The following is a 23,084-nucleotide window of genomic DNA, read 5'->3' as shown; positions in this document are numbered from 1 at the left end:
GCAAACCAAATCACTACCTTTGATTCTAGTGCTAAGCTTTGACAAAGTTTACAGAAAAATATATAACCATATACAATATTAAAATAGTTTCATTTGATCCGCCATGAAATATATTTCCGTAGATGTTATCAAACATTGGCACTTTTTTTTTCTGTAGACTTTGTCCAAATAGAGTTATCCTCAATCAATTTGGAATGGAGTGAGTATATCCAACTACCTTTTAACTTTCTTGTATAAATAGCAATCTTAATGCTGACTGAGCAAACAACCTGTGTCCAGGATAACCAACCAGTTCAGTTCCCATTCCATGAATTGATTCATTCATTTTTATTTTATTTTACATATTACTAGTTCTTTTCAGCTCATTTCCAATCAGCGAGGTGGCAGAGTCCTCAAAACAAAAAACTTCACTAATCATACCCCTTCTGTATAAAGAAGCAAAACCATGGCAAACCTGAATTTGCAAAAGCAAGAAGCACTAATTTCACATTCAGAGACAATATCGTCTCTGCCTCCCTCTTTACACTTCATCATTGGATGAGCAGCGACACCCCCGATGCTGCCGCTTCGCCGCCAACTACGGTTGCAGCTGCCGGCTACCACCAAACTTCCTGAGAAAGCCGCAGGCGCCACCGCCATTCGCCTTCCCCTGATCACTCAATGCGGCCTCCTTGGTGTCCTGGAGCTGCTCCAGTGCCGCAACCACCTGCTCCATGCTCGGCCGGACACTCAAGTTACAAGAGAGGCACTTGAGCGCCAGCGCGGCGACCTTCTGTGCGCCGGAGAGGGAGTACTGACCGCCCAGCCGCGCGTCCAGGATTTGGGAGATCTGGCGCTTGCTCCTCAGGTGCAGTCGCGCCCACTCCACCAGGTCTTGCTCAGCGGATGGCCGGTTCCTGTCCAGTCGGCGCCTGCCTGCCAGTATCTCCAGCAGCACCACCCCGAAACTGTACACGTTGCTCTCTGCCGTCGGGTCCTCTGTCAAAGCAAAGATTCAGAAAGGACTAGGAGTAGTTCATATTCTTTCTAACGAAATGGAGTGTCACTGCTACTAGTTCATACTCAGATACTGCAGAGGAACAGACAATGATCCAGCTTGGATATAACCCAACATGGATTAACGTACACATTAGCAATATTTTTTTGGATAAAGGGCAACACATTAGCAATATTGTATGAGGATTGCACTACACTGCTCATTCCCCGCCGTTGACGGTCTGGTAGAAAGTACATGGATGCTTATCTAGCTGCAAGATTGTGCTGGATCCTTTTATGGATCGATCACCTGCTAGGCTCTTACTCCCTAAAGTTAAAGCGCATATAGCCAATATATCATATGGTGAAGGGGTCCAGCTCAAGTGGTCCAGCTAGGTCTGAAACCATAAAATTATTGGAGCAGTTGAGCTGTACCTAACTAATATGACCTCCTCAAGACCTCAACAACCAACCCAAAAAATTAATAGCGTTCTTCGCTGTTTCTCGTAGTGCTTCATAACAACCATACCTACTGGCTACTGCATAGCAACAAAATCATTCAACCCTGAGAAGCAAACTATAATGCTTAAACTTCATAGCCTTTTTAGTATATAAATATACACTATAAATTGGGGGTTTTAGAAAATGAATAGAAGTGTTTCAGCAACACCAAAGCATGTAAATATATCATATGCAGCTGATCATTGCTTTAAAGAAACAAACTAAGCTCCAAGCTCTCTATTACCGGTCGACAACCCAAGATCAGACAGCCTTTTTGCATAGTAGCTTGGCAATTCATCAATATAAAAGCCCGGATCAACGGTTGGTTCTTCCTTTCGCTTCCCAAAATCAGACAGCTTTGCATTGTAGCTCTGCAATCCATATTCCATCAATTGACAAAAATAGCATTAATAAAAGAAATCACTTTCCCAATCCAATTAGAATGAAAGAACAGAAACATACCGAATCAAGAAGAATGTCTGACGTCTTGAAATCACCGTAGATGACATTGGCCTTGTCGCTGTGGAGGAATGCCAGCCCTTTGGCTGCCCCGAGAGCAACCTTCATCCTCAAATCCCATGACAGTGGCTGGAGATGTGAGGCCCCTACATCATCATTCGCCCAAACATGTTATTATCTCACCCTCAGTAGTAACTAATTTGGGAGGTGTTAACTGATCAATGGAACGCTAGAAGAAGATTATGTGGTAAACTGTTAATTACTCCTGTAAAGATGGCTCTCCAAGCTTCCTTGTGGCATGAACTCATAGACGAGCAGGTGCTGCTCGTCTTCGAGGCAGTACCCTAGCTGCTTTACCAGATTGGGGTGCGACAATCGGCCTAGGTGACTCGCTTCATCCTGCACATGAGATTCAGAAACAAATTCATGAATGGATTGGGATTGGTTGGTACCGAGTTAAAAAGTTATTGGCACTGAGCAACACTGACCAGCCATTCCTTGTGGATCTGGAAGCTTTCCTGGTTGAGCTTCTTGATGGCGATGGGCATGCCAGTGCCAGGGCTTGCCGGGGCGAAGGAGGCCTCGTCAACCCACCCTTTGAACACTGATCCGAAGCCGCCCTCACCGAGCATGCTATCCGGCCGGAAGTTCCTCGTGGCCTTCTTGAGGTCCTTAAAGGTGAAACTCCTGAGGTTGGCTGGATGGAGGATCTCGTCGTCGCTCCTAGGAGCCGCAGGCACCGTCGTCGACGGCCTCCGGAAGCAGTTCGCCATGGACGGCGATGTATGATGTATCAAATCAAACCAAACTCCACGAAGCAGCAGATGATGGAGAGTTTGAAGGTGAGTGAGACCTCTTGCCCTGACCAAGCAAGCTTGATATAGCCTTAAATTACAAGTGATGATTGACTACTGAGTAGACGTAAACGCTCACAAGTGTGAATGCTGATTCCTTGATGTCTACCAGAAAGCGCGTAGCTTTCAAGGTGAAGACCAAACAAAGGCCAACTGGATCAACGCTGCACTTAATTATTTACTCCGGTCCTCGGCTACAACAACTTACCACTGTACAGACAAAGAGGGAGTAGGGATGAGCTGTCTAGTCTAATCCCCATATAACATTGCTAAGGCTGTTGTAATGGAGAGTTTCATATACTAGTATCATGTATATAATACTAGTGTATGATACTACCTCCATAATACATAGTATTATATCTTAGTATCATGTATAGTATTTTATTTATTGTTATGTATGACACATAGTAGCATAGCATTTACTATGATACGGTATCATAATATGATCTCAACTCTCTATTTCTTCATTTAATTTCATAACACCTTATCAAAATTGCCTAGTTGGCATGCATGATACTAGCTATAATACTACCATTACGACCAGCCTAATGTGTACGCTAACCCATGTTGGGTTATATCTAAGTTGCATTATTGTCTGTTCCGTACTTAATGGATACAGGAAGAGGGATGATAAATTTAATTATTACTTATATAAAGACAGCAGGCACCGGCTGGTGATAGAAAACCATACACGCATTAGCATTATTCTATATTCATTGTACAGTACAGTATTATTTCATTCAATTAGCATTAGTATTAGTATTACTCCAAAAAAGTATTATCCACATACTAATCTCACCTAATTTACCCAAAAAAGCTATTATTTCTTATTCGCATATGCAACATATAAACATGACAGGAACAATATAGTTTACTTAACTAAAAGGCCCTTAAAGAACAATGATATGTCCATTCATGTTGGACAATGTGTCATACTCCCTCGGTCTCAAAATAAGTGTCTCAAATTGTACTAAAGTTGACACTTATTTTGGAGAGATAGAGTAGTTGAGTTGAACGTACACTAGTAGAAAAAAGCCGGGACTAAATGGTCGGTACTAAAGGCACCCCCTCCCCCTAGTCCCGATTCTGTAACAAACCGGGACTAAAGGCCCTCCATGTGGCCGCTGTCTGGAGCTCCCCGGTTGGTAACACCAACCAGGACTAAAAGAAATTTTACGAGTTTTTTTATTTATTTATTTGAATTTTTTATTTTTTTTTCAAATTTCTAAATTATTTTACAATTTAATCTCTAGTCACCCCTCATCACTGGTCAATTTAACCTCTAATCTCTAATCACCCCTCATCATTTCAAATCATCTAACTTCCTGGCCGGTCACCCATCCTCTCACTACTCCAACCTTAGCACGCTTAACTTCCGGGTTCTATTTCCCCCTCGTTTCCAAGTCTGCACTTATTGTTTTCCTGACAATAGTAAGATGTCAATCCTATTAACCCTCAGGAGTTTAGCTTGAGCATGAAGTCACACGTTTCACTGTTTCAATTTGAAACTACTATTCTAAAAAAGAATAATTATTGAGTAACATTAATATTTCTTCAATAAGTAGTTTAACCACAGTTTGACCAGATTTGATCAAAATTCAAAAAAACTGAAATAATTATTTAGTAACACCAATATTCTTGAATAATTATTTGGTAACACTAATACTTATTGAATAAGTAGTTTGACCATAGTTTGATCAGATTTAACCAAAATTCAAAAAAAATTGAAATTTAAGCATAACTTTTTTTCCTTTTAGAATTTGAGAATTCTAAAAATTTGCAAAACGGCCTATGCCGGTCAAAATCGGATGCGAATTTTCATGCTGAACATTTTGATATATTATACGTTTTTTCCGACATCGTATGCAAAAGTTATAGCCGTTTTACTTTTTCATAAAACTTTTTTGCAAAACATGTCCAAATTTATTTATTTTTTAATTTTCCTAACTAGTAGATGTAATAATATAACTACATCTCAAAGGATTTTATTTTTTGAAGTTTTTATTATTTTCTTTTTTTTCAAAACTGAAATGGCGATACACTGGAGAGGGGGGGGGTAGAGTTTGAGATAAGAACTCCTTTAGTCCCGGTTTGAGACACAAATCAGGACTAAAGGGCATCGCACCCTTTAGCCCCGGTTCGTGTCTCTTTAGTCCCGGTTTGAGATACGAACCGGGACTAAAGGACATCGCACCCTTTAGTCCCGGTTCGTGTCTCAAACCGGGACTAAAGGTCTCATTTGAACCAGGACTAATGCCTTTAGCCGCTCGAACGGGGACTAATGCTCACATTAGTCCCGATTCGTAAGGCAACTGGGACTAATATATATATTGAACTGTAACCAAAGTCATGTTTTCTACTAGTGATACTTATATCTAAACATTCATTATGAAGTGCCAAAAGCCATAGACAATTGCAGGTCCACTTTATAACACCGGATAAATTTGTGTGACTAAAAATGAAGGCAGATTCGATATGAAATTTTCGGAAAGTCGGTACCTTTTGATCCGCTTGAGAACCTTCAGGCTGACCTGACACCAGACATCAGTATTTCGTGCTGGGTCCACTTCCCAAGAATCTTGTTCTCTATAACAGCTACTCTCTGTGCTTGTCCTTGTTGGCCCAGTCTGCACCGTCGAGTACTTTACGGTGACACGCGAAGACCGACGACGACGAGATTCCCGATTGATGGAAGCTAGCAAAAATAGCTACGTACGCCGCACGAGTACGTACTCCGGCCGCACAACTCACGCAAGTACACAACAGTAAGCTGATCGATCTTGCTTGATCGAGTCGACTAGCTAGACAAACACGAGCGCACGCGTGAACTCGCTGGATTTATAGCCGCAGGTAAGACATTTTTAAATACTAGTGTAGTGTCAAAAAATTTCTTACATTATGGAGTATTTAACAAAAAACTATCACATTTCGTGAAACCGTGCTTACAAACTACCACTTTATAAATTTATGCCGAAAACTATCACTTTTTGTCTAATCTTTGACTAAAAACTATCATGTCGGGAAAGTGCCCGATTCGTCGCTTCTAAACGCCTTTCTGACAGGATGGGCCCACCTGTCAGCATTAATCTTCTTCCTCCTCTCTCTCTGGCATTTCGTCAAATACTTCATGTGCACTCCGCCGCTCTGCCCCGCCACCTGCGCCGCCCTCCCTCCTAGCCGATGTTGGCCGCTGTAAGCCGCGGCGATGAGCGGGCGCAGCGAGCGCGTGTGCGGGCGCGCGCTGGCCGCGTCGGGTGTGTCGGGCCCGTAGCTAGTGCGTGCGTGAGTAGACTAGAGTGCGGGCCTGCGCATGTTGCGCCGTAGGACTAGGGCGAGCTGGACCGGGTCACCACGGCGTTCTGTTGAGGGCTGGGCGCGCGCCGGGCACATGCATGCGCGGGGTGGACGCGGCCAGAGCGGGCCAGAACGTGGACGTGAAGGAGTGGACGCGTGCGGGTCGTGCCCAGCCGCGGTCCAGGGTATAGAACCCGTGTGGTGCTCGCCTGTAAACTGTGGTGGTGTGTGACGAGTACGAGCACGTGGAGGCGTTGTTGTGCCAGAAAACCCACCCTGTCCCGTGTCCTTCTTCCTCCTCGGGTCTTCTTCTTCCTTGTGTCTTCAGAGTGCAGCAGAGGGAGGGAGAGAGAGGACTCCGGCGAGCGAGGGAGAAGGCCACGACAACAACAATTGGTATCAGAGCCAGATTCGAGGGGCGGCCGTGGCGCACGGCGGCGTCCGCGGTGCCCGCGGTGCGCGGCGGACATGAAGGTCTTGGCAACGGCGCGCGGCGAGCGCGTGGCGTCGGCAACGCGCGGCGAGTCCATGGCGGTGTGGCGTGATGCCGGGCGCGCGGCGAGCGTGTGGCGTCGGCAACGTGCGGCGAGTCCACGGCGGTGTGGCGTGATGCCGGGCGCGCGGCGAGCGCGTGGCGTCGGCAACGTGCGGCGAGTCCACGGCGGTGTGGCGTGATGCAGGGCGCGCGGCGAGCGCGTGGCGTCGGCAACCCGCGGCGAGTCCACGGCGGTGTGGCGTGATGCCGTGCGCGCGACGAGCAGCGGCGGTCGCGGAGACGAGGAGGTCGCGGAGGACCTGCGTGGTGTCGCAGAGGCCGCGACGGCTCGGCGCGACAACCGTGGAGGCGCTGCGCTGCGGTTGACGGTGCAGCGGTGCAGGGCAATAAGCGCGGCGGCGAGCCGGGCACAACCGGTGCGTGTTATGGGTGCGCACCGGACGCGTCGGGACCGCAGGAGTGGACCGCGTCGAGGCGCTGGACCTGGTTGCGCAGATCGCGTACGTGCGCGGCGGGAGCGCGGGAGGGGAGCGCGGGGACGTGGGGACTGCGCGCGAAGGGCACGGCGACACGGTGACAGGCGCGGCAGCGACGTCAGGGCGGTGGCGGCTACGACGACGACGTCGACGGCGCAGCGGAGCGCGCACTGCGGGTGGACGGCAGCGTCGAGGACGTCGGTGTCCTCTAGGCCACGGCTTAGGGGGAGATTGTTGGCCGCTCGCCGCGTCGGGTGTGTCGTGCCCGTAGCTAGTGCGTGCGTGAGTAGGCTAGGGTGCGGGCGTGCGCATGTTGCGCCGTAGGACTAGGGCGAGCTGGACCGGGTCACCACGGTGTTCTGTTGAGGGCTCGGCGCGCACCGGGCGCATGCATGCGCGAGGTGGACGCGGCCAGAGCGGGCCAGAACATGGATGTGAAGGAGTGGACGCGTGCGGGTCATGCCTAGCCACGGTCCCAGGGTATAAAACCCGTGTGGTGCTCGCCTGTAAACTATGGTGGTGTGTGACGAGTACAAGCTCGTGCAGGCGTTGTTGCGCCAGGAAAACCCACCCTGTCCCGTGTCCTTCTTCCTCCTCGGGTCTTCTTCTTCCTTGTGTCTTCAGAGTGCAGCAGAGGGAGGGAGAGAGAGGACTCCGGCGAGCGAGGGAGAAGGCCCCGACAACAACAGCCGAGCCGTCTGCTCGCCTTGGCCATGGCGGCCGCCGTCGTGCCAAGGCCTCGCCACCCCCTGCTCGGCCCTGCCGCCTGACGTCGTGGTTTCGATCCCAGCACACCAGGTTCACGCCGGTGATGGGTTCGATGGGCCGGCGCCCGCTCGCCACCTCGAGAAGCAGGCCGCCGAAACCGAACGCGTCGCTGGCCGTGGTGGCCTTGCCAGTCACGGTGAGCTCCGGCGCCATGTAGCCCAACGTCCCGACGACGCGAGTCATGGCAGGTTTCCGCGTGCTCGTAGAGGCGTGCGAGGCCGAAGTCGCCGAACCGCGCGCTCATGTCCGCGCCCTGCATCACGTTGCTGGCCTTGACGTCGTGGTGCACCACCACCTGCTCCCACCCCTCGTGCAGGTACACCAGCCCGGACGCGACGCCCTTGAGGATCCTCACATGTTGCTCCCACGTGAGCAACGCCGGCGATGGGGACACGCCGACGCTAGCGCCCGCACCGGCACGGGCACTTCCGAGCAGGTGTGCGTCGAGGCTGCCGTTGGGCATGAAGTCGTAGACCAGAAGCAGGTCTTGCCCGCGCTTGCACGACCCGCACAGTTCAACTTGGTTCCGGTGCTGCATGCGCCCGAGGCTCGCCACCTCGGCGACGAATTCACGCATCCCCTGCGACCCGTTGCTTGAGATCCTCTTGATGGCCACCGTGTCGCCAGAGCGCCCGAGCGCGGGGAGGGGGGGGTGGCGAGGCCTTGGCACGACGGCGGACGCCATGGCCAAGGCGAGCAGGCGGCTCGGCTAGGAGGGAGGGCGGCGCAGGTGGCGGGGCAGAGCGACGGAGTGCACATGAAGTGTTTTGAGGAAATGCCAGAGAAAGGAGGAAAAAGATTAATGCTGACAGGTGGGCCCATCCTGTCAGAAAGGCGTTTAGAAGAGACGAATTGGGCACTTTCCCGACATGGTAGTTTTTAGTCAAAGATTAGACAAAAAGTGGTAGTTTTCGGCACAAATTTGTAAAGTGGTAGTTTGTAGGCACGGTTCCATGAAATGTGGAAGTTTTTTGTTAAATACTCTACATTACAGGATGGAGGGAATAATTTTTATAGGACCTGACTAGCACATATGCCCGTGCGTTGCAATGGGAGAGACTTTTTGCCAGAAGCATCGGGAGAATAATTGATATGTCCATCAAAACGGTCTCCACAACAGTGAAGCGACAGAGCGGAGAGCTGTGGTGTTCTCGCGGGTCAAGTTTGGCCCGTGATATCTTTATAGTAGTGGGGCTGGTCGGAGTGGCGGCCACTACCCAACTCGTGCTATTTTTTTCCTTTAGGTTCACCTCCTTGTCGAGCTTGTGGTGTCCTCCAGATGTTTTTTTAAAACATGCGAGCATTTTCTTTTGAAAAATTCATGAAACTCTGGAAAGAGGCAAATAAACTTGAAATAGGAAGATTTTTTAAAATTCACAAACATTTTTTCAAAACTGGACCATTTTTGAGGCGGAGAAACGAACATTTTTTGAATTTCTAAACAAATTTTGAAAATGGAAACTTGTTTTGAACATTCAAAAATGTGTTTTTAATTACGAACATTATTTTGAATTTGTGAACATTTCAATAAAAAGAATATTGTTCGAATTTATATTATTTTTAAAATGAAATTAATTTTAGAAATCTCTAACATTTTTTGAATTTCGAACAAATTTGAACGAAAATTAAAAATTTAAAGTCCCAGATATTTTTTTAAATGGAAACAAAATTTGAAATTCTAAGATTTAACGAAAATTCATACAAAAAACGAAATTTTAAAAATTAAAATAAGAAATTTATGGAAAAGGGAAAATATAACTTGGAAAGGAAAAGGTAAAAATAGAAGAAGAACACAGAAAAAAATGAAAATGGACCGGCTCAACTCTGGGCGACTGATGGGAAACTCCAACTATATGCCGCTTTGTGCGAGAAATAAGGTTTCCCGGCTGCATGCGGAAGATATAAATGGATGGCTTTTCTGGAACTTAGAGCGTGGTGCCCACATACGAAATTCTGGACAAAACTCTTTTTTTCTGGGCCTTGCTTTATTAGTAGGTATAGATAAATGTCATACGTGTGGCGCGAACATATGGCAACTCTGAATTTTTTTATGACAAATTTAGTAACACGAGGATGACAACTTTCATTGTAAAGTGTGGTAACTTTTTTTTAAAATTGCAAGTTTCAGTTTTTGAGTTTTTCTTTTCCGATGACAACTTTAGTAGTAAAAAATAAAAGTACTGCATTGCTTCATGCCACACATGTGACACTAACCATTTGGATTTCTTGATGATGTTTACAGGAGTCTATATGGGTATAAATATAAGCTAGGCTGCCTATAGTTCCATGCCCAAATCAGCCAAGTATACTAATCCTACAAGGTTGCTAATTGATGCACTAATTGAACACGTACACACATGCAGTCGTACCGAATGTTGGGTTTACTTCCAACAATCACCCCCTTAAACGAGACGTCGATTCGTTACAGCTCCGACGCCGATCCTTTTTTGTTTGGACTTGCGCTAATGCGTAGACGCAATGGACTCGTGCTGGACAGATCCTCCCGTCGGCCGGGCACAGTCCCCCAGGAGCGGTGGAGTATAATGCGGGCGGCCATTGCCTCCTCCAATCCGCACGGGACGACACCCCAGTCAACGGAAGCCATGTCAGGGAATGCCGGAAATCGCCGGATGGGAGGTTGGATGGCGGAGTAGAGTGGAGTGGCTAGGTTTGGTTTTGCCGAGCAGATGACATGAATATATGTGGGATCGGACGGGCAGTATGGGCTGGGTCCGACGTGGCGGACGCGTCCGGTCTTCCTCATCTCCGTCTCATATTTGGGCTAGATATAAGTGGTGCCGGTCAGGCCGGACATTTGAACCCGGTTTGAGATGCTCGTCTGGGTCGAGTTTTTCTTGAACCGTCAGTGATCAGATCATTCGCCCGGGCGTATATGGGGAAGGGGTTGAGGTGCGCAGCTGTAGATGCTGTAGCTACGATGTTCCCAGACATATATGTATTTCGACGTACGTACGCACCTATGACTACTCCTGTCTCTCTCGTCCTAATGCTGTGACCAGTACCATGTAACCATAAAATACTGCTACAATGTTAAACCTTTCTCCAAAGCACCCATATAATAGACAGAGGAAAGACACGGCAGGACCAAGGTCTTCTTTCGCGGCAATGCCGTCTCCGGTGCCAAGTAAGTAATGCAAGGTAGAGCGTGCTGCATCTGGCACAACGTTGTAAATTTCTATAGCTAAAGTTGTGCCCAGTACTAGGGATAACCATATCATAGTAACCTTTCTTCTGGTTTCCGGGCAATGCCGTCCCCAGTGCCAAGTAGTGCAAGATCGAGCGTGCTGCATCGGCCTCAACGTCGGAAATTTCTATTCACGCACGTCATTTCTACCTATCAGGCTATCACTCAAGTAGCTAACATTCTTCACTTTGAGAACCTACGCCAGGAATGCCAGTAGGCGGACGGACGGGCTGCCTGTTTGAACAATGCAGTAGATACCAGTCCCTTCCCGTCCTCTCATTGGTCTAGCGTTGAACAGGCGGAAGACTGGGACGCGAAGCGGGCGGCGCTCTCCGCCGGCGCTCACGTTCAATGCCGGAGCGACGTGAGAGGTCGCGTTCGCTCTCGGACGGCATGAATATGTGGCAACCACTTCAGGCAGGAAAGGGCGAGGGAGAGGGTTTTGGGCGGGTCCGGTTTATATGTCGCGTGCAAGGCAGTAGTCCCGATGACTGCAAACACTACCGGAACAGGGTGCTTCCCCGACGGCTGAAACAATGCCGACGACACCCGTCGGCCTATTCGGAGCTATGCCGACAGCCAGGTCCAGGCCGTCGGGCTACCCCAAGCTAAGCTGACGGTCACCGTCGGCACAGAAAAGCCGTCGGCCTAGCTAACAGGATTTCGGCGGCGCCTCCCTGTTGTTCTCCGGATGCACATTCTCTCGGCATTTTGCCGAGACGTGTATTTGGAGAACAGCGGGGAGGTGCTGTCGAAATTTTGTCTCGAAATGGGGTAGAGCATGGACAACGTACTCAATCTACACACATTCTCGGGTAGGATTAGGACCCATCATTACCTATTAGAGATGTAGGTGGATTCAATGTCGTTTCTCGTCAATCCCGTAAAAAAATAAAATATTGATGTAAGTAATTTAAATGAATTCTTAATTTTGTTGTGTGGCTTCCAATAAAGCAGAGATGGCAGATAATCAGTGGATGTATAGTGGGTTTTTTTCGTCGGAATCAAGTAACAACAGAGTGGGTTGAGAAAACTGATGTGAAAGAGATATTCCGTAGTCCAATGATGATTGTGCCAGAATGCCCGTGTGGCAAATGTAAGAGACGTATGTGCATAGATAAGACTGGGATGACTAAGCACCTTCACACGCATGGATTTATGCCCAACTTTAATATGCCGATAAACTTTGCCCAGCGGGACCGTGGTAGAGAGAAGGTGATACGACAACGTGTCGCTGGTTATGAGGACGATGGGGTTACACTAGTAGAAAAAGGGTCAAACGTGAAGCACATTAGTGTCGGTTTGTATTTGAGCCGGCACTAATGTATACATTAGTGCCGGTTCCAACGGCTAGCCGGGCCGCTTTCATTAGTACCGGTTCGTGGCGAACCTTTAGCACCGGTTTGTGCCACGAACCGGTACTAATGAGAGTGGTGGCAGGATGTTGTCAGACTGGGGCCCCTCCAGCCCCTTTAGTACCGGTTCTTGGCACGAACCGGTACTAAAGGTCGTCCTACATAAACCCTTCGTCCACCCGAGCTCGCTCTGTTCTTCCCCTTTCCCTCTCCTCTCTGTTCTTCCCCTCTTCCTCTCGAGCTCATCACACATTTTGCCCAAAATTTGTCAAGATTTGAAGGCCCCCATCCATTCAAATGATCACAAAGGTTAGCAACTTTGTCCTTTCATCTCTCATTGCTAGATTAGCTCTTGCAATGCTTTATATAGTGATTAATTTGTGAGTTTAGTAATTTGGGAGGATATATATATATGTGCTAGTATTTGATTTATATGCAATTTGAGGTCAAAAATAACACTTAGTTTGCATATGTAGGTGTGGTTTACTTAGTGCCTTCTAAATCTCCGTCGTAACCACCGTCGATCGTCTGCACCGTCCCGTCGCCGGCACCACCTTGTGGTGAGCCTCTTGTTCATGAAATTTTATATAAAAATTGATGTTTGTGTGATTTGGATATATAGTTACTCGTATAATTATCTTACCCGTACGTTGTTTGTTATACATATAGTGCCATGGTTTTGATATCCGTCCCCGTCGGCCCTCGTCCTTGTTATGATTCAAATGTGGTATATATATTCTCTTTTAAAACTAGTTGCATTTCGTGTTTATGACAAATTATGCCCATCAAGTTGAAATAGAAATTTTTTCTAGGAGGTATGTGAACCGGAAATTCCAACCGACCCTATTGTCGAGAGATTAAATTTAGTTGAAAGAGAAAATGAGTACTTGAAAGAAAAATTGAAAAGAATTGAGGGGGAGAAGATGTAATTGGAGTTGCATGTTGCCGATGTCGTCGATGATCACAAGATCAAGATGGAGAAAATGCGCTTGAAGATTAGAAAGATTAGAAAATATGCCATCGATAGTGAGGCTTGGTATCATTATGCTGTTGGATCCATTGTTACCTTAGTTGCGATCTTGATGGTATTTGTTGTTGCATTTAAATGCTTTAGCTAGAGAGTTATTTGTTTGTTGCATTTAAGTGTTGTATGCACTTTATGTATGAACTTGTATTAATTTGGTCTATTCGGTGTTGTGTAATGAAGATGAGCCGGCAATGGATGTACGATGACCGATGCTGTCCCCGGTTCGTTGAGGGCGTGCATACTTTTCTACTTGCGGCTGAGGCAAACAAGCGGGCGGATGGTTTTATGCCTTGTCCATGTGCTCGCTGTAAGAATGGTCACAATTATTCTACGTCAAGAACCATTCACGTCCACCTGTTTAAGTCCGGTTTCATGCCCCACTATAATGTTTGGACCAAGCACGGAGAAAGAGGGGTTATGATGAAAGACAATGAAGAAGAAGAGGACGACGACAGCTATCCTGGCCATGGGTTCCCTGAATACGATGATACAACAATGGAGGAAGAAGCTGAGCCGGTAATGCGGGAAGAAACTGAGCCGGCAATGTGGGAAGAAGCTGAAGAAGAGGCATCAGATGAGCCCGTTGATGATCTAGGTCGGGCCATTGCCGATGCAAAGAGAAACTGTGCAAGTGATTTGGAGAAGAAGAACTTGCAGCGCATGTTAGAGGATCACACAAAATTGTTGTACCCGAATTGCGTAGGTGACAAGAAAAAGCTGGGCACCACACTGGAATTGTTGCAATGGAAGGCAGAGAATGGTGTATCTGACAAGGGATTTGGAAAGTTGCTGGTAATGATAAAGGATATGCTTCCAAAGGACAACAAATTGCCCGAGAGTACGTACGAAGCAAAGAAGGCTGTCTGCCCTCTAGGGTTAGAGGTGCAGAAGATACATGCATGCCCTAATGATTGCATCCTCTACCGCGGTGAGTACGAGGATTTGAACGCTTGCCCGGTATGTGGTGCATTGCGCTATAAGATCAGCCGCGATGACCCTGGTGATGTCGAGGGCGAGCGCTCCAGGAAGAAGATTCCTGCCAAGGTGATGTGGTATGCTCCTATAATACCACGGTTGAAACGTTTGTTCCAAAACAAAGAGCATGCCAAGGCGATGCGATGGCACAGACAAGACTGTAAGAAAGACGGAAAGTTGAGAGTACCCGCTGACGGGTCGCAGTGGAGAAAAATCGAAAGAAAGTATGGGAAGGAGTTTGCAGATGACGCAAGGAGCGTATGGTTTGGTCTAAGCGCAGATGGCATTAATCCTTTTGGGGAGCAGAGCAGCAACCATAGCACCTGGCCTGTGACTCTATGTTTGTATAACCTTCCTCCTTGGTTGTGCATGAAGCGGAAGTTCATTATCATGCCAGTGCTCATCCAAGGCCCTAAGCAACCCGGCAACGACATTGATGTGTATCTAAGGCCATTAGTTGAAGAACTCTTACAACTGTGGAATGGAACAGGTGTACGTGCGTGGGATGAGCATATGGGGGAAGAATTTGACCTAAAGGCGTTGCTGTTCGTGACCATCAATGATTGGCTTGCTCTCAGCAACCTTTCAGGACAGACAAACAAGTGATACCGCGCATGCACGCACTGTTTGGACGATATCGACAGTATATATTTGGCTAATTGTAAGAAGAATGTGTACCTGGGACATCGTCGATTTCTTCCGAGCAGGCATCCTGTAAGAAAGAAATGCAAGCATTTCAAAGGTGAGGCGGATCACCGGACGAAGCCTCGCCACCGTACTGGTGCTGATGTACAGGATATGATCAAGGATTTGAAGGTGGTCTTTGGAAAGGGTCCTGGTGGACAACCTGTTCCGAATGACGCTGACGGATGCGCACCCATGTGGAAGAAGAAATCTATATTTTGGGACCTACCCTATTGGAAAGACCTAGAGGTCTGCTCCGCAATCGACGTGATGCACGTGACGAAGAATCTTTGTGTGACCCTGCTTGGCTTCGTGGGCGTGTATGGGAAGACAAAAGATACACCTGAGGCACGAGAGGACCAGCAACGTATGCACGGAAAAGACGGCATACATCAGGGTCATGCAAGCTACGCTCTTACCAAAGAAGAGAAGGAAATCTTCTTTGAATGCCTGCTCAGTATTAACGTACAGTCTGGCTTCTCGTCGAATATAAAGAGAATAATAAACATGGCAGAGAAAAAAATTCTAGAACCTGAAGTCTCATGACTGCCACGTGATTATGACGCAACTACTTCCGGTTGCATTGAGGGGGCTTCTACCGAAAAACGTTCGATTAGCCATTGTGAAGCTATGTGCATTTCTCAATGCAATCTCTCAGAAGGTAATCGATCCAGAAATCATACCAAGGTTAGAGAATGATTTGGTGCAATGTCTTGTCAGTTTCGAGTTGGTGTTCCCACCATCCTTCTTCAACATCATGACGCACGTCCTAGTTCACCTATGCGAAGAGATTAACGTTTTGGGTCATGTATTTCTACACAATATATTCCCCTTTGAGAGGTTCATGGGAGTCTTAAAGAAATATGTTCATAATCGTGCTAGGCCAGAAGGAAGCATCTCCAAGGGCCGTCAAAATGAGGAGGTCATTGAGTTTTGTATTGACTTTATTCCTGACCTTAAGCCGATTGGTGTTCCTGAATCACGGCATAAGGGCAGACTGGATGGAAAAGGCACGCTAGGAGGGGAACAAATAATATCTATGGATGGACATTCTCTCACTGAAGCACACTACACAGTTCTACAGAATTCCACCTTGGTGGCTCCGTATATGGATGAACACAAGAATTTTCTACGCTCCAAACACCCGGAGCGGTCTGATGACTGGATTACACGTGAACAAACCAGGAGTTTCGCCAGCTGGTTGCAGACACGTACCATGCATGACACCTCTATTGAAGATGACCTGTACTTGCTGTCCCAGTTACCATCTTCGAATATAATGACTTTCAAAGGGTACGAGATAAATGGTAATACATTTTACACGATCGCCCAAGATAAGAAGAGCACCAACCAAAACAGTGGTGTCCGCTTTGATGCAGAAACCAAGACGGGAAAGGAAACATATTATGGTTATATACAGGACATATGGGAACTTGACTATCGACGTGGTTTGAAGGTCCCTTTGTTTCGGTGCAAATGGGTCAATATGACTCGAGGCGGGGTAACGGAAGACCCGCAGCACGGAATGACAACAGTGGATCTCAACAATCTTGCGTATGCATACGAACCATTCGTCCTAGCAAATGATGTGGCACAAGTTTTCTATGTGAAGGACATGTCTACCAAGCCAAGAAAAAGAAAAGATAAGGAAGCGAATGCATCGTACGATGAGCCAAAGCGGCACATAGTTCTTTCTGGGAAGAGAAACATTGTGGGAGTGGATGACAAGACAGACAAGTTAGAAGATTATGAAAAGTTTGATGAAATTGCTCCATTCACAGTGAATATTGACCCGAGCATCCCGTTAAATGATGAAGATTTTCCATGGTTACGGCGCAAAGGGACACACGTGAAGAAAAAGTTTCACACCCAAAGATCTGGGATGTGATCGGCTTCACTATCATCACTTTCTTCTGTGTTTCACACGCAGAAGGGAATCTCTGTAATAGTTAGGGTAGTTAATTATGTGTTTTGGCATTTGAAACGCGAAGAAATTTTATGTGCAAACAAATTCTTTCATGCCTTTACTGATTTTTAAAGTTAAGTTATTCACAAACTAGTGATTCACACTAATTTCAAATAATTCAAAATTTAAACTATTCAAATTTGAAAACTACGGGCACTAACAGAAAGTTTGTAATTTTTTGTACCTAAAGCAAAAATATTCACAAAGAAACTCTAAATACACAAAAAAAACAACTCAAAAATAAATAAAGCAAAAAAAATAAAAATAAAAGCCCGCCTACTAGGCCAAAGTGGCCGGCATACGACTAGAAACCCAACCTGTTGTTGGGCCAGGATGCAGGCCCGCAAAGGCCTAGTAGGCCAACAGGGCAGCACAGAACATGTAGGCCCAGTAGGCCTGCTTTGGAGAGGAGCTCGAGAGAGCTACCGCACGGGGGTTTATAAACCAGTGTGGTCGCCCCTCGGCTAGCGAGGTGGGACTAAACTTGCCGCACCGCACCTGCGCCAGCGCACCCCCTTTAGTACCGGGTCGTGGCACCAACCGGTACTAAAGGGGGGACTTTAGTACCGGTTGGAGCCACCACCCGGTACTAAAGGGGGTCGCTTCCCGCCGCTTGGCCTGGCCAAAACAGGCCTTTAGTACCGGTTGGTGGCTCCAACCGGTACTAAAGGCCCCTCCTATATAAACAACACTAACGAAAATTTTAGTTTCTCATCTGCTTCTTCTCCTCTGCACCGTCGCCCGCCCCGCCCCCCGTATCTCTCCATCCCTCGTCGCCGCCCCCGTCGCCGCCCCGTCCCCGTCATCGCCGCCCCGTCGTCCCCGTCGTCACCGCCGCCCCGTCCCGGCCCGTCCCGCGTCGTCCCCGTCCCCGTCGTCGCCGGCCCGGCCCGTACGTCCCCGTCCCCGTCATCGCCGCCCCGTCCCTGTCCCCGTCGTCGTCATCCCCATCATTGCCGCGCCCATCGCCGTCCCCGTCGCCGCCCCCCGTCGCCTCTCGCCTCGCCGGTGAGCGCGCGCACACACACACATACAGTTTTTGTTTTTTAGTTATACAAATAGTTAGAAATTTATCTGTTTTTTAGAAATTGTTAGAAATTTTTCTGTTTTTTTAGAAATAGTTAGAAATGTTAGAATTGTTAGAATAGTTAGAAATGTTAGAATTGTTAGAATTGTTAGAATAGTTAGAAATGTTAGAATTGTTAGAAATTTTTCTGTTTTTTAGTTATAGAAATAGTTATAAAAAAGTTAGAATTGTTAGAAATTTTTCTGTTTTTTAGAAATTGTTAGAAATTTTTTTGTTTTTTAGAAATAGTTAGAAATGTTAGAATAGTTAGAATAGTTAGAATTGTTAGAAATTTTTCTGTTTTTTAGTTATAGAAATAGTTATAAAAAAGTTAGAATTGTTAGAAATTTTTCTGTTTTTTAGTTATAGAAATAGTTATAAAAAATTTAGAAATTTTTCTTTTTTTTAGTTCTAGAAATATTAGAAATGTTAGTTATATAGAAATATTAGAAATTTTAGTTATCAAAATCCAATCATTAAAAAAATGTTACTTTTTGCGAGCATATAGCTAGTATTTGTTCTCGACGATGCCCGGCCCGCTTCCTCGCCGTCGACCCGTCTGCGACGACGTCCGACTGACCCATGTCCGGGACTGGGCTCCGCCGGGCTGGCACTGGGAGGTGCTGCCTGGAGGGGCGTGCCGCTTGATGAGGAACCCGGCCCCGGGTCCTGTCGTCGACCCTGATCTCATTTGGTGGCGTTCGCGTGGGCCAGTTTCGGTGCGGAGGGAGCCAGCCCCGCCGAAGGTGGTACGTCGCCGTGACAGGGAGGAGGATGAGCACGTCCATCGCTACATGGTTGCGTTAGAGGGCGGCAGGTTCTCCAATACCTGGCAGTTTCTTCAGGGATCTCACTTCAGCTATGATCCTGTGAGGGTTCCTGCTCTTTGGGTGTCCACCGCCCGCGCCGCAGGAACCGCGAGTGTCCTAGATTCTTCTGTAGTATTCGATCTTTATTAGCTACCTAGCTAGTGATGTACTCGATATATAATATTCAAGACGATGTATTCGAGATTATATATTATTCGAGACGATGTATTCGAGATTATATCTATTATTCGAGACGATGTATTCGAGATTATATCTATTATCCGAGATGATGTATTCGAGATTATATCTATTATTCGAGACGATGTATTCGAGATTATATCTATTATTCGAGACGATGTAATTTGAATACTAAATTGTTTTATATTTCTTTTGGCATAGTTAAATAAAAGCTATGGCGGACAATACCAACAGAGAGGGAGAACAGACCATGTTTGATATAATACGCGGGCCAGATGATGATCAGAATGAAGAAGATTATGACGGCTCCGAATTTCTAAACAACACCGGAGAGGGTGATATGATATTCGATCGCGACGACCGAATTGATGAAGTCATGAACTACGATTATGACAACACTGGAGAGGTATATATATTTACATAAGCAGGCATCTGGTGATCATCACATGTTTTAAATGAGTTGAAGATATATTAACGAATCGATCTTTCTTCTTTGAGCCATTCGGATCGAGCAAATCTTCAGGCAACAGGACGAAACGAGGCCCGAACAAAAAGTTGAAGGAGGGCGTAAAGTATAATATCGAGGCAATCAAACCTAATGGCGAACCATTAGCGCCCAAGAAGATTGCGGACAAGTTCGTTCGTCAGTGCGCAGTTCTTGTGAAGGACCAACTCCCGATCTCCCTTCAAGAATGGAGAAAGCCAGCAAAGCCACGTCCAGATCTTACTTTTGTCGACGACAGACAAAAAAGTCTGCTTTGGGATACTCTCATGGAACATTTCACCCTACCAGATCATTTCACAGAAGTAGATGCGCAGAAAGTCAAGGACGCTGCTCTTAGGAAGATTGCGGTTGCATTCAAGAACCACAAGAATCGTGAATGGGACAAGTACGTCAAGGGAGGAAGGAAGACTCCAGTATTCGAGGGAACACTAGAGAATCAAAGTGCTCATTGGGACGATTTCGTGAAATTCAAGGATTCAGAATAAACAAGGCCAATGCCGCAAAAAAGGATAAGTTCCATAAGCTGGGGCCAGGTGGCTATGCGGTGGGAATGCCTAAGTGGGACAAGTCTGAGAAAGAGATGCTGGATGCAAGTGTCACTCTAGAAACATTGAGCTGGACCCCCAAGTGCAGGACTTGGTTCTATGCGCATGGGGGAGAGTTGGACCCGAAGACAGGCAAAGTTTCCAAGAAGGCATGTATGTACGGAGCCGAAGATAAGCTACTTGTTGCAATAGAAGAGGCTCGATCCGGGTTGTTCGAGACCAACAGAGAGAACGACGAGCTTACGCGTGCCCTGGGAAATCCTGAACACCCGGGAAGAACACGAGGCATGGGCACTATTCCATGGTACGAGGGGTTTTCGGACTGGAACGCCGACTACAGAACCCGTGCGAGAAAGAAGATTGCGGAGGAGAAGAAGAGGAAGATGGAGGAGGAGCAGAGGAAGCTCGACTATGAACGCCTTCAAGGCCTAGAATCAGCGCATGCGGACTTGGCAATCAAATTCCAGTGGCAGCAGGAGCAGATCGACTCACTTAGCCAGCAAAGGGGGTCTCAGCAGCTGCAGCAGCTAGCGGATGATCTAGCATTGGATACCACCGCCCCATCCATGCCGAGAAGCAGCGTGGGTTCCGCCCCGTTTGACGCAATGCTGGATAGATACCCCGTGGATGATATCGTGGAGAACACTAACTGCGAGCTACACTTCAAAATTAAGAACATATCCTTGAAGGTGGCGGACGGCGTTGCTTATACAAATTCCCCCGATGCAACCTTCCATTGCAACACGATTCCAGCAGGCTATGCTCGTGTCGTGGTTGATGAGGTGGTGGACCAATATTCGGGGCTAGAGCTTGACATTCCTGGAGGTGACGAGGAGCACACACTCGGAGATGCCAAACATCGTATCATCCTATTGAGAAAGGATTGCATCATCTTTCGAAGGCCACCGACACCGCGTCACCCGACTCCTCGTCGAAGTCCGCCACCGAGTCAGCAGACTCCCGCTCCTCCAAGTCCACCAACGCGTGAGGCCACTCCTCCTCCTCCAAGTCCGTCAAAGTGTCAGGCCACTCCTCCTCCATGTCTGACACAGCGTCAGACGTCCACTCCTCCTCCAAGTCTGGCACAACCTCAGGCCACTGCAAGTCCGGCACAGCTTCAGGCCACTCCTCCTCGTCCAACTCAGCCCTGTCAGCCGTCTCCGCCGCCTCAGCAATCGCAGAAGAGACACCCCGCAGCTATGGTGCGTAGCGGTACGAGTCGAGGTCATAGTACAGGAAGTACAGGCGGAGGCAAGCGATATAAATATGGTCCAAACCTCACTACTCCTCTTCCTGAGAGGGCTTACGACAGGACCGAGGAGCAAACCAATGCCATAGTGCGAGCAGAAGTCGACGCCCATTTTGGACCGAAACCGCCACCGCCGCCAAGGGAGAAAGTGCCTGTGGAAGTAGTTGACCACTTCATCGTATGGCTCAACCACCAACTCCTAAGCCTGTTGACACAGACTATGAGCGCCACATCAGGAAGTTACATCGACAACGTCTACAGAAGAAGGCGAGCTCGAACTCGAGCAAACAACAAGCAGCTGTCAAAAAATGCGGGAAAACCGTTGCCCAGCTGGGAGAACAGGCGGCGCAATCGATCCCCCCGCTTGTTGTGCCGCGAACAACAAGTGACAGTACGCACGCCCAATATTATTGTGGGCAAACAGTTTACGTTCCCGAGGTGGGCGATGTGGTAATAACCCAGGAGCATATAATGCAGGCTAAAACTCTCAACATCACTGTTGGACAACTCCTAGAGATCGAGGACATGCCTGTGCTTACAGAGGAGGAAATAAAATGGAAATATGCCCGGGGCCAACCTTTGGTCAAGCCAGAAGAGGTCAAGAAGCTCCCAACGAGAATGTATGAATTGCATCAATGGTACATGGACATTACCAAGAGATCCGATCGAGAGTCCCTCATGGTGCAAGTCAAGAAGGATCATTACTACCATGAGAATGCTGTGACCGTTGAGTATTCTGAACTGTTTCAGTTATACAATCAAGACGCACTCGACAAATCTATCGTCAGTTGCTATTGTCTGTAAGTGATTTCTTTCTGTAATTTAAGTCTCAAGCTAGCTGTAGTGATCCTTTTGATCAATCATTACCTGTAATTATCCTCACTATACTCTTTTCTGTGGTATTATGCAGGATGAAGATGTATGAAATGAGAAAAGGTGGACGCTATGGCATTGGGTTCATTGACCCAAACACCGTTAATGAATACACATGGAAAATAAACAAGCATTATGAAAAGCAGGTAGAGGATAGCATGCTAGAGTTCTTGAAGCGCCTCAAATACAATGAAGATATACTACTTCCTTACAACTTCCAGTGAGTCACACTTTCTTGTACTACAAATTCTCTGTTTTTGCCTACTAGCTAGCAATATGTTTTTGCTTACATATGCCCGCTTAATTAAGACATGCGAACGTGTGTGCATGCAGATTTCACTGGATCTTGTGTATCATTAAAGTTGACGCCGGAACAGTTCAAATACTGGACTCACTACTCAAAGCAAATAGTGACTATAACATCTTGTTCGGGATAGTCAACAGGTAATTCTAATCATTATTAACTATATATCTCGGCCTATTTAGTTCATCATTTCATGATATGAACTATATAATAACCCCTTTATTCATTTTCTTTGTCGATGGGCAGGGCTTGGGCAAGGTTCATCAGCGTCACGAAAGGCGAATGGAAACGACAGATGAAATGGTTTCGACCCAAGGTAAGTAATTAAGTAGTACTAGCTAGCTAGCTAGCTGCCATCTCTTTAATTATCATGCTTGATTAATTATTATCTAATCAAATTAAATTCCATTCTCGTAATAAAGGCCCTGAAGCAGGTGCAGGGGACTGATCTGTGTGCATTCTGTGTTTGCGAGAACATTCGCATGATGGCATCCGAAAGG

At 47.1% G+C, this 23,084-nt stretch overlaps 1 protein-coding gene across 1 annotated transcript; it reads right to left on the bottom strand.

Annotated features, from left to right (window-relative positions):
- Positions 1-292: 292 nt before the first annotated feature.
- LOC125522051 (receptor-like cytoplasmic kinase 176) lies at positions 293-2,891 on the bottom strand. The gene is made up of 5 exons (XM_048687123.2): positions 2,424-2,891; positions 2,199-2,334; positions 1,939-2,081; positions 1,721-1,847; positions 293-978 (listed from the first exon to the last, which is right to left on the bottom strand). The coding sequence occupies exons 1-5, from the start codon at positions 2,706-2,708 to the stop codon at positions 578-580; spliced, it is 1,092 nt and encodes a 363-aa protein (XP_048543080.1). The 5' UTR covers positions 2,709-2,891; the 3' UTR covers positions 293-577.
- Between the last annotated feature and the right edge of the window lie 20,193 nt (positions 2,892-23,084).

The sequence above is a fragment of the Triticum urartu genome, chromosome 7A (genome assembly GCF_056163025.1).
Source record: "Triticum urartu cultivar PI428250 chromosome 7A, HENAU_Tu73, whole genome shotgun sequence".
Taxonomy (NCBI): domain Eukaryota; kingdom Viridiplantae; phylum Streptophyta; class Magnoliopsida; order Poales; family Poaceae; genus Triticum; species Triticum urartu.
This window is presented reverse-complemented; position numbering and strand designations above follow the sequence as displayed.